The sequence below is a fragment of the Chironomus tepperi genome, unplaced genomic scaffold (genome assembly GCF_022539635.2).
Source record: "Chironomus tepperi strain 1889 unplaced genomic scaffold, CSIRO-AGI_Ctep_v1 contig_48, whole genome shotgun sequence".
Taxonomy (NCBI): domain Eukaryota; kingdom Metazoa; phylum Arthropoda; class Insecta; order Diptera; family Chironomidae; genus Chironomus; species Chironomus tepperi.
Window position 1 is genome coordinate 176,329 of NW_027226170.1, and position 25,568 is coordinate 201,896.

Below are 25,568 nucleotides of genomic sequence, written 5' to 3' on the forward strand. Positions count from 1 at the left end.
TAGTCGACCTTATGTATGTCTAGTTATAAACTTGACATTTGTTGAACTTATTATGAAATTTCAAGTTTATTTCTAGACGAACAGTCGAATAATTTCAGTTTGTTCCACTCGAGCTAGTCTCGGTTCCGTTGTAAAGAGAAGTTACCAAAAACTTCTGTTTTTGTCTAGAATTGAATCAGGAAAACCAAATAATAATGATGTTGAATCCTCAAACTGAACAAGACTTTTTTTTAGAAACACAGGTAGGACCAGAGACCTCATGGGATTACTGTGTGAGCAACGATGCAAAAGTGCTGGGAATTAGAAATAGACAGAAGTTATATAAAGACAGATCCAGCTTTCGACGAACTCTAAATGTGGCAATGGGCTCCCGTGAGCCTTCGCTAAGGAAGTAAGTAAGTATAATAGGACCAGAGGTCAAAATTGACTCGAATTTTATATTGTTAATAAGTCGTCTATTTCAAACAAAATCCGAGTTGAGTTCGAGCTCTGGAAAGGACTTCTAGAATCAATCCTGAATGAATACAACCCCGAGCGACAATGAATGAAATAAGTTCAGCCTCGAAGCTTAAACTCTTTTATGAACACCAAATTAAAGCCGCCTATATTGGGCAGTCATTTGGAAGTCACACGGAGGTGTCTTAAATTTGCTGTAAACAAAAGTGCCTTAAATGCTCCTTCATTTGGTTCCCTCGAGATCAACATTTGTGTCTCTTGGAATCAATACCTTAAATAAAACAAATAAATTTACAATTTCTTGCAATAAATTTTATCAATTATTTTATTCTTTTTTTCCTTCATATTTTCTTTGAATTTTACAAATAAGTAAATTTACTTAAACTCTTCACTTTTTTTCTTCATTTAATTTTATTTATTACGTCATAGATATTTAAATTTTTATTTATTAAGAAATGTGATTAAAAATTTATGTTGAAATATTTTTTAATGCTCTTTTATCTAAGTATGATACAAAAACATTTTGATTCTTTAATATAACTTTATTCTTTATTTATTTAGGTATTTCATTTGATCAAAAAGTAAAGATAGATTTCCCGAACAGTCAACGAACATGCTCAGCACTTTTGATTGAGTATACTCATGAACACGATCATTTTAGGTGAGTATGCTCATTGTCTGTTAAGGATTTATGTTGTGATATGTTTCGATATTTTAACTAAAAAATATCTATCAACTTTGGGGGTAAATAAGTTGTAGGAAATGTGGTGAAAAAGGAACAATGTTGATTTGACATTTTGGGCCTATGGATTTGTAAGTGTGCAACATATTCTAGTTGCTAAGTTCGAATTGGAATTTATAATTTATAGCAGAACTCGAAGTTGGTTCGAATCGACCTGACACTATGACTGAAGGGTCTGCCACGGAACTCTAAAGGATATCTATAGGTAGGAACTCTGAAGGTATGGCCTATTTTAGGCGTCCATACAGCAAACCCTTCTTCATTTGTGTCTCTCAGGTACAAAATTCTAGTCGACATCGAGTTCTGTTTTTTAATGACTAACTTTAGTAAATAAGACCATCAACTTCAAATTTACTTCAACTTTTAAATTATCAAGAAAATCAAGGAAAATTCCATCCTGAAAAGGAAAATGAGTTGTTGCCATAATTTCTATCACCTGACAACAACTTTACCAACATTTGGCTGCTGTATAATTTTTATATTAACAGGATGGTGTGATTCAATGAAGTGAAATACTGTAATGACTGGACATAAATAAGGAGGAAAACCCATAGGAACAAATAAAAAAAAATTCTCTACATGTGAATAAGTGTTGTTTCATGCAAAACTTCTTAGTATCAACAATATGTATAAAGAGCATGGAAAAAAGTTTTTTTGATGGATTCTTGCACGCACATTTTAGAACATTTACACATTTATTTTTTAACATTTTATACCATAAAATTTATGTTTTTTTTTACTTCTGCTTCTGCTTTAAATTATCATTAATTTAATTCATTTTTCATATTGGTTAGAATTTGATGATAATAATAATAAAAAATTGAGTTAATGATTATAAGCCCAACAATGAGATATCATATTTACACATAAAAATGCTACTCCGAATTCAGTATGATCGGATATTAGCAAGCAATTCTCTTCGGCAAAGGAAGTGCTCTATCAATTACAAAGCCAATGATTTTCTTTTAACTCTCCTTTTTTTTCAATTATTTCTCAACTTTTTTGTTTCATTTCATGCTGCGTGTAACATAAAATTATTAACAATCATTGTAATTTCCATACGTTCTGCCTCAGCTCATTGTAATTCTCTCTTGTTCTCTTTTTTTTCCATCATTCCAATTTTTTTTTCAAATAGAGAATGCTTCAATTTAATTTGTTTAATTTAATATTCAATTCAATTGTAATGTGTACTTTTATCATTTCATATTTTTCCACGTCTTGTTTTAGTATGTATGTATGTGTGTGTGTGTATGTTTGCCAGTGATTATTTTCATATTTTTTGTACTTTTCATTGTATCTTTTAAACAACTTTATTTTTTTACCTATGTGTGTATATGATTTCGATTGGATCATTTAACATGGAACTGACGAAACTAATGACACTAACAATAATAATAAAAATAATAATACACAGTAATATCGTAGCTAAATGTACAATTTATGAACTGTAAGATGGGGTAAAATAAGGAAGGTTGGTAGGTAGGTTTTGGGGATTAATACAAAATTGACAATAATATATATTTATTTACGTATAACTGGGTCTCATGATGGCATATGAACCATACAATGTCGTTGACTCAATTTCACCACCATTCATTTCATTTCAGACAATGCCTGGCTTTATATCTAATTGATTACCGACATGTTCCAAACCTGGACTTGGTGTATGATGATGGTGATGATGATGATGATGATGAAGTAATGGTGCATTGATTTGATGTGGTGTTAAGATCATTGTATTATGTTGATGCTGTACATGCAATCCATTTACATCCATATTGTTTGGTAGCGGATTATTATTGTGTGTGTTGCTATTATTATTATTATTATTATTATTGTTATTATTGTTGCTACTATTTTGTGTACTTTGGTGTAAATCGTTTGCATTTTGTGGCTCCTCAGAATCACTACATGATTCAGATGATCCTTTCTTTACACTTCCTGGATTTGATCCATTATGTGTCTTTACATGCTTTGCCAAATGATCTGATCGCATAAATCGTTTATTGCATATCGGGCACTGTTTAAAGATAAATGTATTTAATTAGATTTAATTAAGAACAGTAATAAAAGACTTAACTGTCTTACTTACAGCGAATCTTTTTTCGCCGGTATGTGTACGTAAATGTCTTTGAAGTTCATCGGATCTTGTAAAACGTTTACCACAGAATAACCAATTGCAGACGAATGGACGTTCACCTATATTATGGAATAAGAAATGGAATTTAGAATAAAATCATAGACAATTTTCAGCAAAATGTACATTTACCCGTATGCCAACGCAAATGCGCTTTCAAATGAGAGGTTTTTCCATAAACCTTTCCACAGCCAGGAATATGACAGCTATGAATATTTTTCTTCCTTAAATGAACGCCAGCTGGTCCTAAACGTTCAGCTTCTTGACAATTTGGACAATCACATGTTGCACGACCAGCATAACGTCTATTTGATCTTGATGTTGAGGTCGTTGTTGTTGTTGTAGGAGCGGGAGGTGATGAAGTTGTTGCGTGGGTTAAAGAAAAACTTCCTACAGATTGTGTCGGTAACATACTTTTGTATGTATCTTGAAGTAAATGTTGGCCAGATCCCAATAAATGTGCCGTATTTGAAAGTGAATGTGTAAGTGTCGAATAATCAGCAGCAGTTCCTGCATAATTTGCCATTGTTGCATGCATACCAGCAGCACTTCCCATATCAAGCCAGCTTCCAGCAGCAGCAGCTGAATGCATATCCCACCATCCACCATTCATATTATCCGTTTTATGTGTCGTGACGGCATTAAATGGCCAATCATATGGATGGCGTGTATATACAGAGCCAACTTCAACTTTACCTAATAATCCCTGATGCATGTGCGGATTATCCCCCATTGCGGGTGATGTTGTTGCACCAGAAAAATATAAATCACTACCGTAAGTTGGCGTGTGAACAGAACCAGAAGGACATGATGACGTTAATGTGCGACTGTGAAAGAATGTATGCATAAGTAAAATTGTTATAGAATAAATAGGGAGAGACATCTTACCTTGTTGGAGTAATAGATGAATTATTCATTGGACTTCCTGAAATACTTCGTTGTGTTGATAAATTTCCACTATGATTATTATTATTATTGTTATGCTGTGGTGAGACATTTGTTGGGGATTGTGGACCTGATGATGATTGTTGTGGTGATTTTTTCCATGGATGGAAGCCTTTACCTACAGCAGCATCAGCTAATGGTGGTGGTGACTTATTCGACAATTTGTTACATTGTGCAGCCAACATCGCTAGCGGTGTTCCTTTTAATGACGGATGTTCCTGGAAGAAAGAAATAAAAAAATTAACAAACATTAATTTACGATATTCTTTTTTTTTGTGAATGAACGACTGCATGCTGACTAAAGGTTTTGAATTAAAAAAAGAGCCGAAATGAAAATTATTTCTCATCCTATTTAAAAAAGAAGCCGGCGCTAGATATTCTCGCGATTGTTACAGCAATAATTCATTACTTTTTTCTCCATTCTACATCCAATTTACGTTCCTTTCATATTCTATAGCATCTTCTGGTGTCGATTTCGGACAGATTTATTTTCATATGATTTTTAATGACTTCCTCTTTCGCATCATTCTGCCTGTCTACATTTTTTTATATACCTTCTCAGATCCCCAAAATATTATTAATTTTTTGGTTTTCAACAGACATATTTAATGAGATTCAAATGAGGTTGTAGAAATTATCATGAAATGTCGATATTCTTTATTGATTCTTGATATTAATTTTTTAATAAATGAAACATTTGAGGTAATAAAAATTATGTCTATAAACTGACACTTATGAATGACTCTTGAATTAATTATTAATTGATAAATCGATAGCATTTCATGCTGTGTGCTCGATCAATCGTAAAAGAAAATTTAATCAATGTTCCTGTTATTTTGCGGGAATTTCTTACGATCGACCCACCACATTGTTGATTAACTGACTGTTTGCTTAAGATTATATAGCCATAATAAAACAACACGCAAAAGACTCGAAATCTTGTTTATATTTTTTTTTTTGATAGTCCCGATCATCATCCAACATCAGATTGTGGATCAGTGTATCGAATAGATTACTTTAAATACGCATAGTCATGAGAAAACGATTTAATTGTCAAGTCACATCATTAGTCGTACGGAAGCCTTGAATCGTTATTTTATATGCTACAAAACTGTAACATTGCAAGAGATAAATCATCATCTCAAGATTATTTTGTGCCTACATTGTATCATGTGCGATTACTTTAAATAATTGCATAATAATCGCATCGTGTTGGAAGTCTATTGGAATGCAATTAATGTCATCCACTTGTCATTCAAAAAAGGCCTATAACAGCAACAACAAGATCGGGATTTAATCAATATTGAACGAAAAAAAAATCTCTTTTAAATGTAAATTGATGTTATGTATAGGTATGCAGTATGTGCAAAAACTTCATTGTTAGTAGCTAAGAAAACAAGCAAAAGATTGAGTAAAACAAAGACAAGCGTAGAGCAAAAGCAAGTAAGTGAGAGAGAGTCAGAGATTTAATAGCAATAATGGGATGCAATTATTCTTAATTTAGTGCCTTGTATGATGAATACATCATAATTTTAAATGAGAAATAATCTACACGTGATGAGGATTATTGCCCATGAAATAGAAGCTAGCAGTAATCCAAAAAAAAAAAAAACTTTATAGACATAGGTAAATAAACAAGCTAGTTTCTGGTTAATTATGTAATTTTATCTCTTTTTTCACTCCATGTACGTATTACTGGATATATTGATGCATTCACTATTTTACAAGTCCATTAAAAATTCTATCAGGGAAATACACAAATGCAGTTGACGTCTATGTGAACTAATATATGACATTTATAGTGATTTATTTAATGCGTTTTCTGAACATTCAATTGAAACAACAAATGAACGGGAAAAAGTAATTAATCGACATATGATCAGGTAAATTACATTTTTTTTTTGCTGCTTTACATATTTTGCTTTATAGCCTTAGGGCAGCATTTGTCATAAAAGCTTTCAAAATTGTCAGGCTTTTAAACAATTTCAATGTCACAGTCATCTGGATAAAGCAGATCTTGTGGGTATATACAGAAAGATATGCAAAAATGTTATTTTTTACATGCTTCTTAAGGGGGCTGTTCACTTGTTAGGTAACATTCCCACGTCCATCCCTCTCGATAAAGTGTAACCCTTCATTGAAGCGTAACATAACCTCAACCTCACTTAGGTGGAGGGGGTAAGGGGTGTGGTTTGACTAAGAGCGTTACATAGCCAGTGAACGACCCCCTAGTGCTGTTCGACGGAAAATATTTATAGCAGATTGAACAATTAATTTGCACAATTAATTATCTAATTTGCAAGCAATTAAGTGCATTTGGTATAACAACTCGTTTGAAGTGCTGCTCAACAAAAAATCATTCAAAATCAGAAAATAAAATAATTTTCAAGGTTCCTTAATTGCTTCTGCCATTGTAATTTCATAGTCCCGAAATATAAAATAAAAAGTTGAAATGAAAATTGTTTTAACATTTTTACTGAAATATTCAAATTGGGTGTAAAAATGTAGTATAATCATGAAAGAGCTGCTCACAGAAAAAATTACATTAAATTGCTTTTTTTCTACACCTAATTTACATAGTTAAAAGTCATGTTCCCAATAGATTCACTATGCTAATGTAATTTCAATGCTTGTGGTTTTGTGTTACCATATGCTTAATACTATTTTCTAATTCACATCAAACTCATCATAATCTCTCAAAATGAAGAAAGCAATTTGTCATTTTTATGAAGTACGCAATTAGTTGCTTAGGTGACAAACGATTACTTTTGTAGAAGTAATCGCGACGCACACAAAATTGTCATTTTCTTAGTTTCATAATTACCGCCATTTACGTTATACAAAATCATTTCTCTACTATTCAGTCACTAGACATAACTATTAATATTACCGAAAAAAAAGTAGTAAGAAAACAAATTACCAACACGAGGCTTCCATTACCGCTATAAGTATGTAAAACAATGTGAAGTGAAGAAGCGGAATTTAAGAGAGAGAAAATTTCTTATTTCAAATAGAAACGGGCAATTAAATCGGGCAACTTCAGAAGTTTTATCACGATCGAAAAACGATAAATAACGTAAGGTAATGCTATTTAATGAATTTTTTTTTAAAGTGGATATATAATGTTGCGTGTTAACGACTCCAACTTCTTTCTCTTCTGCTTTCTACGAATGAGAACTTCTTGAGACTTTAATTTTTTTTTTTTCGTTTAAGCACAATGTAAGTAGTGGTAACTGAGAAGCAAACCAAAAAACGAGAGAGATGTCTATCGTGAGCACTTAAGTCGGTACATAGAAATGGGCGACGAACCGCAAAAATAGATTATTTTTTTTAATAGTTGCAACTTTTTTTTTATCGCATCGACGACGCGGCAATTTACAATTGAAACTACGATACGGCTTGTAAAGTTTTTCATTTATATGGCGTGACATGACAAAATAGTGTTGGATTTACTTGCATATAGCTAGTTGTAAGTTGTGTAAAATGAGAATAGATATAAAAATATTAGTTACATAGGAAAATGATTATTCAGCAACGCATGAAATACAATGGGACATGATAAATATTTGTTAAACATTATCTTTTCCTCCTGTACATGTTTTGTTCCATCCCTTGTCACTTGCGATGAGAAAATCTCATTAAATATTATGACTTTTGCATCCATACTACATATATAGATATAAGCCAAACTTTTTGGTCAAAGAACACATAATCGAGAAGAATCATTAAGTTATCGATTAAAACAAACATGCCTTTAAGGTTCCTTTCGCTCTCTTCTTCATTATATATATTATTTCTTACAACATATTCACAATATTTCGGCTTTGAGGGCACATCTCTTAATTTACTACAATATTCACACTTATAGCTTTCCCATCAAACAATGTTGTGCATCAAGAATCTTTAATGAAACGATTAATTGATAGATATGAAGGATCTTTGATATTCTTTTAATTCTTTAATCACAATTTTTTGGACATTCAATAACAACGTATATTTATCAACTATGTCACGAGATAAAAGTGAAAAATGTGTTCTTTTAAGCAAAAATGAACTTGGCGAACGAATGAACGTGAAAAGGAGAAGCAAGAAAACTAATTTTGATGAGCTTACTTTATTCTTTATTAAATACGAACATTGTATGATACACATTTAATTTTTATGAGTATATGCAGAGGTATATGTAGATCCAGTTATTATAGATTCGTGTTCTTTACTACCTTTTCTTGTATTTCTTAATAGACCATGAGCATAGTATGAGTATACTCAAACAATATAATTGTGAGCATGCTGTTCGAATTGATGAGCATGCTCCATATCTGATTAGGATTAATGTTGATTTGGGCAGAAAAACAGTTCAAGCGCATATTCGATCGACAGAACATTTTTGCTATGTAGAGCAAGTAAAGCTACAACTCAAATACAAGTTGGAGATTAATGTACAACATCCTACTTGACTACTGTATGTGAGATATTAAAAGCGATCATATCTAGATGATCTATATAGCTTTATCCATGTTATCTGGATAATACAGTTCTAAGTTGAACATGTGACGCAATTGGGAATACGAATGTATAAGAAAATGTGAGCAAGGAAGAAATAAATTTAATGTACTTTGGTAATCACTTTTTTATAAAAATCGATTTAATTAAAATTCTATTTATGCGATATTTATGGTAATAATTTATCGTAAAAGGGGAAAAGAGTAAGTAAAAACACGATTGAAGATTGATTCGTCGATATTTTGATTACTTTTTGTTCACTGCCCGACAACATCACAATGCTTAATATGGCATGAAGAGAGAAAAGTCAATTACGACCACTTTGCGGTTGTTGTTTTAAGCTTCTCAGTTGTTGATGTAATGAAAAAAAGGCTTTTAAATAATGAATCTCTCCGTAAAGTCATAAATAGATTGATTTCACTTCATGGTCAATTTGGTAAAGATTAATAAATTAAAATTGTTTTTTTTTTTACTCAATCTCAATTTTTTGCGACCAGAGATCGGATTTACTATTATGAAGCAGGTCAATAAAATGCAGTATCATGCGGAGAGAATGATCGTCATTAATAGAACAAATTGGTATAGATGAAAAACATTTTTTTCGTTCTTTTTTGTTCATCTCCTCGGTCCCGACAAAAGCCTATAAAATGAAAAGGAAAACCCGCAAAAAGAAATTAAGAAGATTCTCATTTGCTTTCCTTTTTAAATGTCTCTGATGGCGCCAACTTGCTTAATAACTTTTAACATATATATATCCAAGATATCTCGCTTTATCTCATTCCATTCACAGCATCTATTCGCGCTTAATACAATGCATGCAACAATGCGATGATGATACATTGAACAAACTAATTTAAAATGATCGTCTTACTCTCTTTCTTATTCATTCTTAGTCTTGTGAGTGAGATGAAATTATGAATATCTTATTGAAGTGGGAAATCAAGTGGAATTCGGAGAAGTGCTCTTTTGATGTCTACATAGCACACCGAGCGTGGTTGATGAAGAAAGATTAATTGATCTTGTATTGTAAATTAGAAGTCCGTATAAATACAAACAAATTTTACGGAGATCAATTCGTTTTGTTTTGTTTCATTGTTCTTTTAAAAGTATCATTAACGATTCTATCATCACTTGACTATTTTTGGTGTTTGTTCTTTACGCATGTAAGTGACTCATGGATAGTGACTTAATAAATTTACTTGAAATATTTTATGTGTATATTTTGTGGATTTACAAAATTTGTGGCCAAATTTACAAAACTCCTTATATTACTGTAAAGAATAATGGATGTAATATGTTGATTACAGTTACTTAATAGCTGTAACTGTAATGTCCTTGCTTTTAATAATAATATCATTCCGGATTAATAATATTCAATGTTTATTCTTCAAATTTTAAATACAAACTGCCCTTTTGTACAAAAAGGGGGTTTCAACTATGTACAATTCGTACAATTCAAATCTCAAATGATCGTTAAAACACATTTTATGCAATTTTTGACAAGATATTTATTTATACCGTCTGTTTATCCTTAATTAATTCTCGACATAGAAAGTAAATTGACTATTAATTTTTTCTACCACAAAAATGCATTTAAACCACAAAATGCTACTCAGTAAAAAAGTAAACAAATGTTAAACAAATAAAACATATTTTGTCGATTAAGTAGCACCACATGTTTGACTAAAATTGACTTCCAATTTATGACGGAATTTATTTTTCATTTTATTTTGCGGTTTTCTATAAATTATGTGACTAATAATGATAGCAGCAATTATCTTCTTTATATATATATTTTTTAACAGTAATCGTGAATTCCGATCTGAGAAAAAAATATAAAATTATCATTACACACTTAAGCATCAAAGTCGCTACTTCTTTTTAGCTACTTCTATAAAAATTGATTGTGTTAGATGTCAGGGTTTTCATCGTAGTCAATTTCATTTTGAATGCATTAAAGAATCAATTTTATTTTTTAATTGAAAAATATTTCATTTATTATAAAAAGTAGTAACTTGTTGAATTATGACGATCAATATGTACACGTTTGTGAAAGAAGCATGAATATCATGAAATATACAAAGCTGTTATATTAATGTATGTAGTATCTCTAAATTAATTACCAAGAGAGAAACAAGTTCATTGTTATAATAAAACCAAGTGAAACTACGATACAAGCCCGACCAGCACACATTGAGGTGTCGAAGCCACATGCTCAACAGTAGTGTACTTATTGCTTAGAGGTGGCTTATTGAGAAATTCAGATATGATTCTGAATAAGCGCTGTTTGCTGTTAAACACTAACACCTCGGTTTAGGGTGGAGAAGATTCCACAATCCAGAGATTAGGATTGGACTCCGGGATTGAAATCCCTACTTCGGTGTCATAGTCAAACATTTGAAGCGTGTGCTGATCGGGAATATATTTTGCAATTTAAAATGACTAGTCAGAATGAGTAAATGAGTTAGTGAATTAAAATCGCATACATATGCATAATTTTTAATTCTTTTGATAGATTACTATAAGCATAGCTTTTTAATTCATATGACCATGACCACAAAGTATGCTCAAGTGTTTCACAGAATATCTCAATTTGATGATATTGCCCTTGGCATATTTGAATTAAATATAATAAAAATATTTTCCTTAAATTAAATTACCATCGACATTCAACTTTACTTTACTTTTCAGGAAGGAAATTTTATTGAATTTTTTTTATTTTGGTAGAATCATCTAATTAACTATTTACATTTCACTCTTCGATTAAGTTCTCTCCTTTTATGTATACTAAAATATAAAGGTAATTTGACACTAATGATGTGTGTGAAGCTTATTAAGGCGCAAAAGAGTAGGAAAAATTTCTGGGGGAAATAAAATATAATGAGTTTACAATACCGAGGGGAATTCATCGACTTTAACTTAGAATAAAGTTCTTGTTTACTTTCAATTCACATTTTTTTTTCCACATTCGTGAATAAAAGAAATAATTTTTTTTTTGTTAACAATTTGATGAGAAAATGTGTTCAGGCAGTAATTACTGGCAAGCACTAACATCAGCATGAGTAGCATATTTTTTATGCACTTGGTGCAGTGGTGGGAAACCTGTGAATTGGACACCAAAATATTTTTGAAATTACATAGACGTTGTGTGGCTTTCGACGAGTCTGACCACCTGGGAGTGCCGCGACATACAGGTTGTTCCCCCTAACTCATCGTATGTAGCGCAAACTTTTGTTTCATGATTAAATAAAATAGGTGTAAAATTATTGATTTATAAACTTTCATATATTTTGTCATATTTAATAGCGTGTCTTATTTATTGTATGGGAGGGAATTCGTACATTAGCTTGATAAATATACAAAAATGATTTTGATTTTTATTTGAATTTTTTAGTGCTATTAAAAATCAATTTGTGTGTTAAGGAAAAGTTTTTTGTTTGGGTGCTCACATATATCCATGTTATAAATCAATTAAGCTAATTTCTTTAAGGTTTAATGATGAATGAAATGTAAATTTCGATCGAAAAAAAAAATAACTGGTCTAATAAATATTCATATCCATAAATATTTCGTTCTTACAAGGCATTAAAAATTAACTCATAAGTATCGACTTTAACATGATAAACAACAACGGAGAAAACTTTAATGATTTATAAGCATCAAATTGCCATAGGCATGAAATGAGATTCTCTTTAAATTCACTTGTATGTGCGATATAAAAAATTGTGGATAAATTGGCTTCAAGTTGTTACATATCTTATTAAACATATACGAAACGTGTTTGATGGACACAAAAATATTTTTTCACGACCGATATAAAGGAATGTAGATCACGGAAGAAATTGCATAATTAATGTGATAAAAAATATTTCAAGTATTAAAATTTTTCATCATCAAAGTAATTTATATTTAAAGTAAGTAAAAAATGTGCTGGCACGCGATGATCAAAATTACTTAAGATATATACATATACATTAAAAATCAAAAGGCTGCATCATGATGAACAAACATAAAAAAAAGATGAAAAGGAATTAAAGGTCATAAAAACTGAATTAAGCTTGTATAGCCATTAATTCTGGATCAGTTACTTTTTTAATGAAACATGAGTAATTGTAGATAATATTTTGATGGATATCAGCTAAAGTAATCTCAATGATGTCACCAATACATCCTCAAAAATACTAATTTTCCTTGATTTAATGAGACTAGTTAACTCATTAGTGCAAGTCTTAAATGATTAATTCCAAGATCACGTTGTGAGTACACACTGTCAAAATCACAGCACTCGCACTCAGTTCTAATTGCCCCATGTTGAGTCAATAACAGATTATTATTAAACAAATGTATCAAGAATGTTTTTCAGCTACCGTTTCATTTCATTGGAACGAGCTTGTGTTGCGCTTTTATTGCATTTTTATATTCATCACAACAAAAATTTTATGTATATCTATTGAGATCACAGCAGGAAGTTTTTGTAAACGATTTGACCATGCCGAGAGCATGAGAATAAAAATATAATGGATCTCTTCGATCGTGGTTAACTTTCAAAGAGCCTAACAAATGGCTGGCAAAACTGTAATTCTCTGGGTGCACTTAATTCCATTAAATGGAATTTTTATATTTTTCTTCTGTTTTGCCATACTAACTTGTCGACCTGGATTAGAGATCTCTTTAAAGTGGAATTAGCATTCATGCTGCACTTGAATTTTTATTCATTCCTTTCTTGATCTATAAGTACCTATTATTTATTTTAAAAGAAACATAAGAAATAAATCTGGTCTTTATTTTGTTTTGCTTGCCTTTATTTTAGTTCTTCAGAACGTCGCATGAAAAGAGCACAAACAAACAAAGATGAGCTGAATTATCCTTTAAGAAATCCACAGCAATTTTAATCTTTTTTCAATATTATTTTTGACAAAAAAAATTGATACAAAAGAGCACTCGAACTGAGTTTGTGGAAATCACATATGGCTGCATATGAAAGCAAGACAGAGTAAAAAATGGAAGCTATTATTCAACCATAAATGCACTCACTTTAATCTGATAATATATATGTGCAATTTACTACCATCAATAATCCATCAACAGTAAAATTCCTTGCATGACTCGATCAAAAAATGCAAATTGCTAGGAATTGATTTTTTAACCAATAGCGACAAACAACTACGAAAAAAAGTAGATATGAGCTTATGAAATATTCAGTAAATTAACTAGTAAACAGTATAGGTACTGAAAAAATGTACAATGACAATACAAAAATTTTTATGCGACGACAGTGATGATTCCATTGTATTGCAAGGAATAAAATTGAAACATGATTAAATAATTTATAGTATACTATATTTAAATCGGGTATGGAATGTATCATAGGATTAAGCGCAGTTTTTGATTTATCCGAATAGCACATTATGTTCGCTAAGGGAACGCTACGTCGCTGTATTAACTGTGAGACTAAAAGTTGCCCTGACGGCATCGTGATGGCGAATTCAGACCCAACAATGACAGTTACCCTCATTGTGCCACTTGTGCTATAATTCTTTATGAGATTTCGCCAATTTCTAACAATTGGATACTTTCCGAGTAACTCCGAGTGATTACCAAAGCCTTAAAAGCTAAGTGGCGGAGTCTTCGTCATTTGTGTCGCTCGGGTCTGGTAAGACCAACTTACAATGACAAACTGACTGTCCTCGCTGAGCCTTTTTTTCTATTGAAAACCAGCTTTAACTCGTAACATTGATTAAAATATTCATCGCGTAGGATTTATTTCCATACAATATATAATTAACTTTAATATATTTATTGAATAATGACAAATATCTCACGATTTTATTGAATAAATTTAAGGATATTCATTATCTACTTTTCAATTCAATCAAATTCTTACGTGCTTAGATATCATGCTATTAAAAACTGCAATAATGCTATTTATAATTGATGAAATAACGTGTGAGAAGCCCCGCAAGTCACCATGTTGATGAAACAATCAATCATGAGTAGTAACGCTTACTTTACGTTATTTCATTAACTATTTTTCCTTTAAAAAATATAATTGATGATGATTTATTGACACCCTTTATATAAATACACACTCTAGTGTTAGCTTATGCGATGATAAAGGTGTTAAAGAATGGGAGAGAGTGAGTAAGAGAATGAAAATATTGATAGAATCGATTGATTAATCATAGACCAATTAGTCAGCCTTACATTAACGTCAGTATTCATTTAAAAAAAATCTCGTGAGTTGTGTCTAAAAATGCAATAACTGTTATCTGTCGAATGGAATCAAATGTTAGCACACGAGTCGATGTATATACACATTAAATGATTAACTAACTCACTAGCTAAGCTTGTCTCACTAGCCTTTAATAAAAAAAAAAATCTGTATTTATTTTGTTTTACGAATTTCTCGTAAGCATGGACAGGCATAAATTCATTTTTTTCCGAATAAAATAACCATTAATGTACGGATACATGTTTTAATAGTTTGATTCATTGCCTAAGGATACAAACGTGAAATACGACAATAATCCAGAGACGGCAGAAGTTTAACATGTTATATCTCTTGCTCATACGTATATAGACAGCAATGCACTGTAATGCTTTAGTGAGAAGGATGGAGTGGAGAAAATAATATTTTGAGTGCTGAATTGCTCATTGAATTTATTTTTTGGCAGTTTGATATTCTCGTACGATCCTCATGCTACATTATTGACTGATAATTTAACTCTCGTTGGTATTTCCTTTCCTAACCTCAAAATATATATAAACACATGCATTATATGACTTAATGTTGTGGAAAAATAGTTAATTCCTATACGGTCGTCAAATTAATAGACCAATCTCCAACAACTATTTCATAAGAATGACAGCAATGTGCATTTTAAATAGTACCAGTGGCAATTGTGAGTCAAATTTAAATTTTGCATCTGCGTTCGATTGAACTACAAATAACTCATACCGGATGTATCGGGTTTTTAAAAAAGTGAGCCCATAATTGCTCATCAAGGCGAAATTCTCGTTTTTTTTAATGGAATTATATAGGCATTTGTAAGCGTAATCATCACTTGAATTTCTTTACCACAACCCACTTTAACCAAGGCTGTTTGCGGGCTACTGGTATTTTACACTGAGAAAACTAAAAAACAGTTAAACAGCAAATAAAAATTAAATTGAAATTGGATGAGCAATAAAATACTGTTTGCTGCTGTTTTTCATGTTTTGCATATGTTATTCAAATGGAATGGACGGAATAAGAAAAAAAAAATATTCATTAACTTCACATCATTTCGGCAATAGTAAGATGCATTGTAATTTATTTGAGGAATCGCTTAAACCAAATGCAGCAAAGCAATTAAATACGAAAAGTCAAAAAATTTGCATTTTCTTTATTTTACGGTTGCCACATTGGCTCTTGCCCGTAAGTGATTTTAGTTTCATTTTTTTTTTTTGTGTAAAGTTCATGATTTATTGATTTTTGCTACCTCCGCTTCAGAAGCTGAATGTCAATTAATTTTACTTTTATTTCAATTGGCTGCTGGGCGTTCAAGTGATAATGGACTTTTATTATTGTATACAGAAATAAACTGCAACTGATTTTTTTTTTTATTTTCTGTTGTCTCAAAATGTAAACAGTCATCGCCCATCGTAAGGCTTTAAAAATAATATTTTCTTTTCTTTCCTTCTGCTGCTGCTCTAGTGATATTATTGCCCTTGCCATCTCTACTCACATCCATATTGTATTGTGTATAATATACCATGAAAAAAATGATTTCAATTTCACGTTCCTTTATGCTATATGCTTTATGAAAAAGGCTGTTATGAATAGGACATAAATATCATTGACTTGCCTATTTAGAAAAAATCTCAACAATGCAACCATAATCGATTAGTGACAATTTTTAAGATTTTTATAGCATTACACAACAATTTATCTCAAGATGTATGGTAAAGACACATCTGGATGTAGCAAAAGTTTCGTTTGACGAAAAAGAAAGGAAAGGAATAAGTTTAAACCATAAGACGAGATTGCATGGCATCATAAGAGATAAAAATTGCAATAGCAACACATGTTTGAGTGCAATGACTCTCAATATAGCCTGCGAGAGAATTTAGCAATTGCACAGCATAAAAATCTGTTTGATGCGTTTTATGTAAGAAGCATAAAAAAAACAAGACTTTAAAAGAATACTAAAGGCATAAATGCAAGTAAAACCTTATGTTGTTGCGTATTCACAATAACGAATTTCTTGCCTTTCCTTTGATCACTTTACAGATAGTAAATTTATAAAATATATAAAATTTCTCCAACAATCTTAAGAGATGAGATGAGATCATGATGCATCAAAGCCAGGGATATTGTTGAAAAATGATCGATCGAAAATGATTGAATACTGAATGAGCACACACTCAAAACATGATGCGATGAATTGACGATAAGAAATTTTCATGCACAATTTTCCAACAATGTTAAATCTATACCCGGAACGTATATATGCACATATATGAATTACCCCAAAATGATCATTATCGGATGAAATTCATTTCACTCACAATCAATTAGTCAAGTATGTATATCTCAAGTCAGGTATAACTTTTTTGACTTTTTGCAATCTTTTTTTTTTATTTTTTATTTTCCTCATTCCTTATGCCTCTCTTTAAATTCTGACATTAATTCTCTTATGTGTGCACTCACAACATGAAGTTTGGAAAAATGTGTCAATAATTTCGTGCACTGATCTTTATCTTTATTCAGGAAACAATCATGTCTGTGTCAATCATCAATCAAATGGAATTTCTTTCTTGACGAGAAAAGGCAATCCAGACAATGACTATTAGTCAATAATCTATGATGATTCCGGCATTCAAGAATTGCCGAAATTCAATTTATGACTTTGGCACAATTCTGCAAAAGGATATCCACATTTATTTTGTGTAATCTTAGATTCTAAGTTTTTATAAATTGTACTCTACCCTAACATGCAAAGAACATGCTGTCACAGTACTGTTAAGTGCTTGTTGAGGATAGTGGATAGAGTTGGATTTGACAAGGTGTCTGATTTTCAGGATGACTAGGGTCGTCTAAATGTGACTTGTCATACCTGTAAATAGGCATGCAACTAATCGAATAGACTCTTGTCCACTAGGAGTCTGAATATTAAATTCAACTCTAACATACGAGCTTATGCTCAATGAGTATCCTACGGTAGTGAGTATGCTAACTGGCATTCTCGTCTACCTAAGAATGTTCATTGGTAGCGTAAGATTAGGATACCGTATGCTAGGTTATGTAAGTGCAATGCTTCTGAATTATTTTCGGATCGAGGAACATTAAACGCCAGATTCAAGATTTAACAAGCTATGGTTAATTGATAAAGGATGACTTGTAAGATCCTTATGTATGAACTTATTGGCACATAGATTGAGAACACCCGTAAAGTAATCATTGAGATTTTTTGTGATTGTTTCATTCAGCAAATATTAGTCGGCAATAAAATTGCATTTTATGTCTGATTAAACTCTTTAATGTGGTTACGCAAATATTTAAATTACCCTCCTCATAATCGTCTGATGAGCAATTTTCAAGACATAATTTTCTAAATTCAATTTTAATATAAAACAGTACGATATAACCGTTGTATTTAGAAATAAGAAGGAGAAGAAAATTGGTCATGAAGAATACAGAATCATAATCTGCTTATTGCATTTTCGACAGTATTCTGTAGACACAAGGCAATTTTGTATGTGCTCTTTTTTTGGGACCGCAGAGGAGCGAGGAGAGAAAAAGGAAATTATGTTTGATGGCATCAAGAAGAATAAAAAGGCAATAATAACTGGACTCTTTTTGTAAGAAAAAGGAACAGACACAAGAACTAAAATTAGTTCTCTAATGGCTTTTTTTGATTTAACAAAAGAAAAAAATATTTTTTTATCCATTGCATTTAGGTGAGACAAAGGTATGAATAATATAAGGACAGAACAATCATTGTGATGAGAAAAAGAATTGACAGAAAATTTTCATTTTCAAGAGGAATTAGCTATAACAATTGATGGATCAAAGGATCATTTCTTCTTCTTTCATGCTTCTTAGTCATATTCTTAAACGTACGAGACTTATTGTACTTATGATTCTTCGAATACATCATGTTTATTTGCTTTAAGGATTACAGCATTCACAGTAGAATAAATGTTAGTAACTTAAGTAATTCTAGGTACAATAAATAGCTCTTGAAAAAAATCTCAAGTACTTTACAGAGCCACTCGAAGCTGTTCATTTGAAGGGTGAAAATTAGCACTTCAGAGCATTTTGCGGAATTTAATTTACTGAAATTAAGATTTCAATTTATGAATGTGCAACTTTATAACTTTTAATGATCCCTAAAAGATTCATGGAATTTAAGCGGCTTAACAAAGACATAACACATGTGTTAAGTTGTGTCGTTAAAAATTCATCTCAAATAGCTTAATTTATTGCGCATTTCTCGAATGTCAATGGTATTTTTAAACAGCACACAAAACACAAGTTCTTGACATACTCAACATTCCAAAAAGTGTCATCTTCCCATTACTTATGTAAACATTAATGCATACTGTGAATCCCTGTTTATTAATCTCTTTATGATGAATGATAATGATGATTAGATTCTATAAATATTGCGGCACTACAAGAATCACTGTAGCATAAAATAAAAGGAAGAGAGCACAGACAATGATCTCGGACTCCTGCTGTTGTGATTGACACTTTTACCAAATATCCAACAGGGGCGGCCGAACTAAAAAGTTCTATGGATTTAGAAGTATAGACAACAGATTTTTGATATTAAATTTTTCATGCCTATATATCTGTTTGTATTTTATAATGTTCTATGACTATTGCAGCCTTTTTGAATGTCATGATATCTCTCATGTCTTTGTGGATCATTTCTGGATAAAGTTTTTTTTACACACAAAACAAAAATAAAAGTTTATACGTCGGTCACGCGAGCTGATGCTTTATATCATGTCGCGACGATGACATGATGAATTGTGTACACACACGATATTATTTTGAGTTGTCCATCAAAATGGAATTAGTTAGAAAAGATTAATAGCAATTTTATAAAATTATCAAAAGCATTTGCTTCCTTCAATTATCAAAATCTGTGATTATTTCACAATTTACTTACAGTTTTTTGAATATGTGGTGCTATATTTGCGATTCCCATTTGCGAGCCATAAAATTGACCCGTTGCCGACGGTGCCATATCAGTTAACATTTTGAAATTAATTTTGACTTCACTATTGTTCCTTTTTATGTATTTTTTATTATCCTTGATTAATGTCGAGATTCTTAATTGTTATTTTTATTCAGTTTATCATGCTTTCTTGTCTATAATTGTTTATTCTTGACATTTATTTCCTTTATTAGGCAATTCACAAGTAATTTTCACTTTTTAAAAATTTTGCAAAATTTGATAAGCTAATGCAGACGTGATTTATATTAATCTCATGTCACACAATAGATGATCCACAAATAAAGAAAAGGGGTTGAATGGACATCAACACTAAAGACAAGTAAGAGGCTCACTAAAGCTTGCAAAAAAATTTATTTTTTTATTTGAATTCAATAACTTTCTTCCTTTCTTCTTTCCTTTATTTTTCGATTATATTTTTCTTTCCCTTCTTTTCTTATTTTATTTTTGTCTATTAAGAGATACAAAAAAGATTACGATAAACAAAAAGCGACACAAAAAAGAGATCGCGTCTCATTCAATGAAACTTTTTTAACTGAAAGAGCGCACCCAGCACAGCAAAACAATTTTTCATTTTTATTCTTCTTTGTTTAGCCTCAATACATGAGTCTACTCAATACATACATTATCTACATATGGGATTATAGAAGTATTGTGAATATACACATTTTCATTGTGTGCTTTGATCAAAAAAAAAGTGTGTACAATACAAAGACATGCTGAAAACTAGTTTCGTTTGTTCATTATTCTTTCCTACACACAACACATACAATCATAGTGGATTAAATTTGTTACAATTTGTTGACGACCAATGAAAATTGTATGTTGTATTCTCACCACAAAATATTATTTTGCCTCAACAATCGTTCACGCCCATTGCTTGATACAATGTTTCTTCTTCTTGTGTGTACGCACATCAATATCTCTTTTTCTGACACAAATACAATGCTTACTTATTTTTTTGAAAAGATTAAAGAAGATTTTTCACTTTTTATTCCGTATTTTTGTGCAAAAAAAAGAAAGAAAATAACCGGAATATTTTTGGACATGCGCAGAATAATAATCCAAAGAAATGTTCTTTTAATGCTTGAATATTAAATCTTTATAGAGAACTTAGTAGAAAAAACTTTTAATGGAACAACATTATTATTGTCAATCAAGTTCATTCATTCCATTCCTTATATCCCAAGCAGAAGAAGATTTCCCTTGATTAAATTGTGTTATTTCTTAATAATTATTATTATGAACATTAAATACTTTCAACACATGTTTCATGTGACTAATAAACTGCGATATGTTTTTATGCTCTCGCTTTTTGAGTCGCTCCGGGGCAGTGCTTGCGAATTTAGATGAATATCATCATGATCGACGAGCAAAGTGCAATGAAAATATATATTTTATGCCTTTTTGTAATAAAAAATATAATATTCTCTTCTGTGTGGCTTATTTCTTCAATTCAATGGAAATATAATACATGCAACACATACATCACATTTCTAAGAAATTTCCTTCAATAAGTCAAACTTCACATCACCAAAAATGGATAAGAAATTAAAAGGAACATTAATTAATTTTTCATCAGTCGCTTCGTCAGTCTGTTCATATGATATTAATAATCATAAAGAGTTCTTACTCAGTCGAACGATATATGTATATATATATTTTTTTTTGCGAAAGGGCCAAGCTGGTCTCTCTTCCAGTGAATCTCCCGTAGAAAAAATAAAGAATGGGAAAAAAAGCAGCAAGAACGGAACAAAGAAATATACAAATATTAGTACCTAATATTCACGATCAGGCATAAAATAAAAGGAGAAAAGGCGCATTATTAATTAACAGACAAGAAATGAGCGTACTCGGAAAAGAAGCTTGCTATGCTTCTTTCATATATTCTTTTATTAACATGAACATTTTGGCAAAGAAATTAATATGATTTCTTATGCTTTTTGAGATGCACTTTTATGCTGCAAACATCACTTCGTCTACTATACTCAACATCGACTTTAAACACATTTTTTTCGTCTTTTTCTACCAATCTTTGGCGTCATTAAATCGTGAGAAATATTAAATTGAGTTTTTTTTTGCGCGTTATATCCAAACTGAACATAGATGTGAGTTTTATAAGAAGTTAGAAGGAAGCTAAACAATATTCATTGCTCTCCTTTTCATGTTCATAACTAATGAAATTTCAGATTAGAAGAATTTCAGCTAAGGCTGTAATTAAATTCAACCTGGGAAATATTAATATTATGATGGCAGTTAAGACAGCCAAAAAAAAAATATTTATAGCAATGAGAAAGAGATTTTCATTACAGATTGATGCTTATCATTTTGTTTCATTATGATTTCGCAGTCCGTAAAGCATTATTAAAGCGGACTAAAGTTAATTGAAATTCATAAATATACAATTTTTTTCTTCTCATTGCTGTAAAATAAATGTGCTTATAAATTTACTTTAGATAGAATGTAAGTAATGAATATTGGTCCTGAATATTGAACATAAAAAAATTGTTAATGGAGAAGCAAAGTTAATCAAAATTATTGGATATTTGATCGGAAAAGCTACAGTTTTTGTTTGAGAATTTAAACAATGATGCAGAGGCTTAATTAGAGTATCTCCCATGAATGACAATCTTTAAGTAAATTTTAAATTTGAAAATAAGGTCAATTCAGAGTTTCAAGTCTTTTGAGGGCCATCGACTTAAAAATTACTTCATTCAAAAAGCCCGAGTGACATAACTGAAGAAGACTTCACCTAGGAGCTTTAAAGACTTTCCCGAATGAACAAAAATGCAGTTGAACTGGTTAGAACTAGACATTTACTGAAAATTAACTTGCCATCAACTAGTTATGATGGATTATTCACTCAATCTATTTTATAGCCATATGGAAGACACACAGAGGCTTATCTTTCGATTTAGTGCTAATAAAACAGCTAAAGCAGAGCCATAAAACCGCCATGGCGTAGTATTCTTCATTTATATCACTGAGGATGACACACTTAATATGCATAAAACTTCAAAGTCGAGTAGAATATGACGTTAAGTCGAGTCAACTTGAATTGGATTTCCATATATTATTCGAGTATCCATTTAATATTCGAGCTCTGATCTAAATTGCCTGATCAGCACAATTTCTTTATGACAGTTAAGTGTCTGAGCATCCATATAGCAGTTTTCAAGTTAATTACCATAAAAATTGCCATGTGGTCGACTCCTGATTATAAAGAAATACTTGTGCCGATCGGGCTAGTTACGTCATTGATGCTCATCTGCTTGAGCTACTTGAATATAAATTACAAATTATGAAGTGAGAATGAACGCATTAAAAATATCAAATTCGAATCTCTTAATCCATAAATTTACTCAAAATATAACAATGGTTCCCATCATAAAAATAACTTTTTGAATAGCCTTATAAATGATGTAACCTCCAGATTCAGAAAAAGTTGAGGCGTCAACGCGACAATTTTTTAAAACAAAAACTTTTTCATTTTTCAAAAATAAAAAAAAAAATGTAAATTTTTCACTTTTGAATAATTCATTAAAATTTGTTAAAAAAACACTTTTTTTGTGTGTTCTGTGAATGAAAATAAAAACTAAGTTGAATTAACATTTTTTAAAAATTAATATTTTAATAACAATGAGTGTCTTGCACTCTCTCAGTTCATAATACCTACATGTTGGCTAATTAAAGAATGATAGTGATGAAGGCAAAACGAACAGAAACAAACATAAATATAAATTTTTTACACAAAAATATGAAAAGTGTATGTAATTAACTGAACTGTTTTCAAAGCTAAAGTTTCATGCTACTCGAATTGTTTAAAATTCCAAAAAAAAAAACTTTTCATTATATTGATTCATGGTTGAATATAATCCATTATTTAAACATGGTTTCATGTAGTCTAAAGAGTAAAGTACTTACTTTCACTCAGGGTTGTTATTCCTTTAGTTCCATTCTGTTATATTTTTTTACATTTTCAGATTTAAAACGGAAAGAAATGTAAAATTACTCTTTTTATGACAGTGTGTAATTACTAAATTTAATATTTTAATTGTATCCTACATGATTCCTTTCAACAACTTTTTTTAAACAACTCATTTTCTTAGTCTATATTTTTCATCGGAAATTTCTAGGAAAAGGAACTCATTCCTTTTAAATTGATTGTTTTGAATAATTTCTTTATCATTTAATTTTTGGTTATTTTCTTCGGAAATTTGTGTGTTTATATTCTTAGGGGATTGTTGTTCTAACTTTTCCGAGTGGAAAACTAGTCTAGTGGACAACTACTTTAATGGACAACTAGTCTAGTGGACAACTAGACCTTCGGTCAACTAATGATAATTTCTACGAATTGCTCCTTTAAATTTATCATAAGTCGACAAGACCTAAAGTTACTCGAGCGACACAAATGAAGAAGGCTCTGCCATGGATCTTTTTAGGCTATACCATGGAGCTTTGAAGGCTCATATAAGATTTAACCTCTTCTGGGAACGCCAAATCGAAGATGCCTCCATTTTCCATCTATATGGCTTCCATTTGATGCTAATAAAATAGGTCTAGTAGAGCCTTAAAAGTTCCGTGACGAACCTTCTTTATTTGAATCGGTCGGATTAGTAACTAGACATTATGTCAAGTTTTACACTCGGATATGTACCGCAGCATAGTGATATGCATAATATAATAACAAAATGTTGAACATAATCCATAAAGTTTGGACAGCACTGACTTAGGATGAAACTTTTCAGATCCCTTATAGATTCTTATATCACTTATATCCCTTAGAGACTCTTACTATGCCTCAAATCAAAAATATCTTGATAAACTAAACTTAATTGACAAGTAACGACGCTTAATATTGTATATCATATTATTCTATCTTCATTCCAAATACCAACATTATGAGTGGACGATACAATTAATCCTATTGCGTTCTACTGATGAAATGATGAAGATCTGATCATCTCATAATCACGAATGTCATTATCCTTATTTAATTTATTAAAAAATATATTAAATTTCCTCTGCTCGACTTAAGACGATGCATTTCTTAACGAATAATTAAATGAGTCTTACTTCCATGTTTCTTTGAAGACAGAAAAGGAATATACTCTAAGTATCAATGCAAATGCATTTCAGTAGTAAATAAAAAAAAGAGAAAAAGGCATGAATAGTGATGAATGAAAGAGGAAACTCAATTTAAGCTATAGATGAACTATAATTTTATTGTACCTAAAGGTTCATCCATTTTTATAATAGCACTCAACCGGAATTGGGTGGGTATGAAACATTATTGCAATCTCTTTTATGCATTTTTATGCTATTCACTGGTAATGCATTCAATGTGCGTTCTATGAATAGAATAAGAAGAGAAGTTTTGTCGCGAAAAAAAATATAAATGCTGAATTGATTCATTCAGATGTTTCCGGATTTACTCGAGTAACACGTGTCAAAATCTGCATCCACATCCAATCCCTGCACACACAGTATACCTTTATTTAATTCATAAAAGGTATTGAATTTCTCATTCATCATTCGTTTGTTTTTTGTGTTTGTA

The 25,568-nt window shown here is 30.9% G+C and overlaps 1 protein-coding gene across 5 annotated transcripts in view; it reads right to left on the reverse strand.

The window, feature by feature from the left end:
- Window positions 1-1,150: 1,150 nt before the first annotated feature.
- The window catches only part of Sp1 (transcription factor Sp8), a 50,187-nt gene continuing 25,769 nt past the window's right edge, over window positions 1,151-25,568 (reverse strand). The window contains exons 1-5 of one of the 5 annotated variants that reach the window (XM_070652502.1): window positions 19,946-20,507; window positions 4,224-4,498; window positions 3,462-4,162; window positions 3,279-3,397; window positions 1,151-3,218 (exon numbers count right to left, since the gene is read on the reverse strand). In XM_070652502.1, the coding sequence (XP_070508603.1) occupies window positions 2,802-3,218; window positions 3,279-3,397; window positions 3,462-4,162; window positions 4,224-4,498; window positions 19,946-20,035 (1,602 nt within the window). In that variant the 5' untranslated portion in view covers window positions 20,036-20,507 and the 3' untranslated portion in view covers window positions 1,151-2,801. Of the gene's footprint in view, window positions 3,219-3,278; window positions 3,398-3,461; window positions 4,163-4,223; window positions 4,499-19,945; window positions 20,508-25,568 lie in introns of those variants that run through there. The other 4 variants (XM_070652503.1, XM_070652504.1, XM_070652505.1 and 1 more) reach the window with 4 other exon arrangements.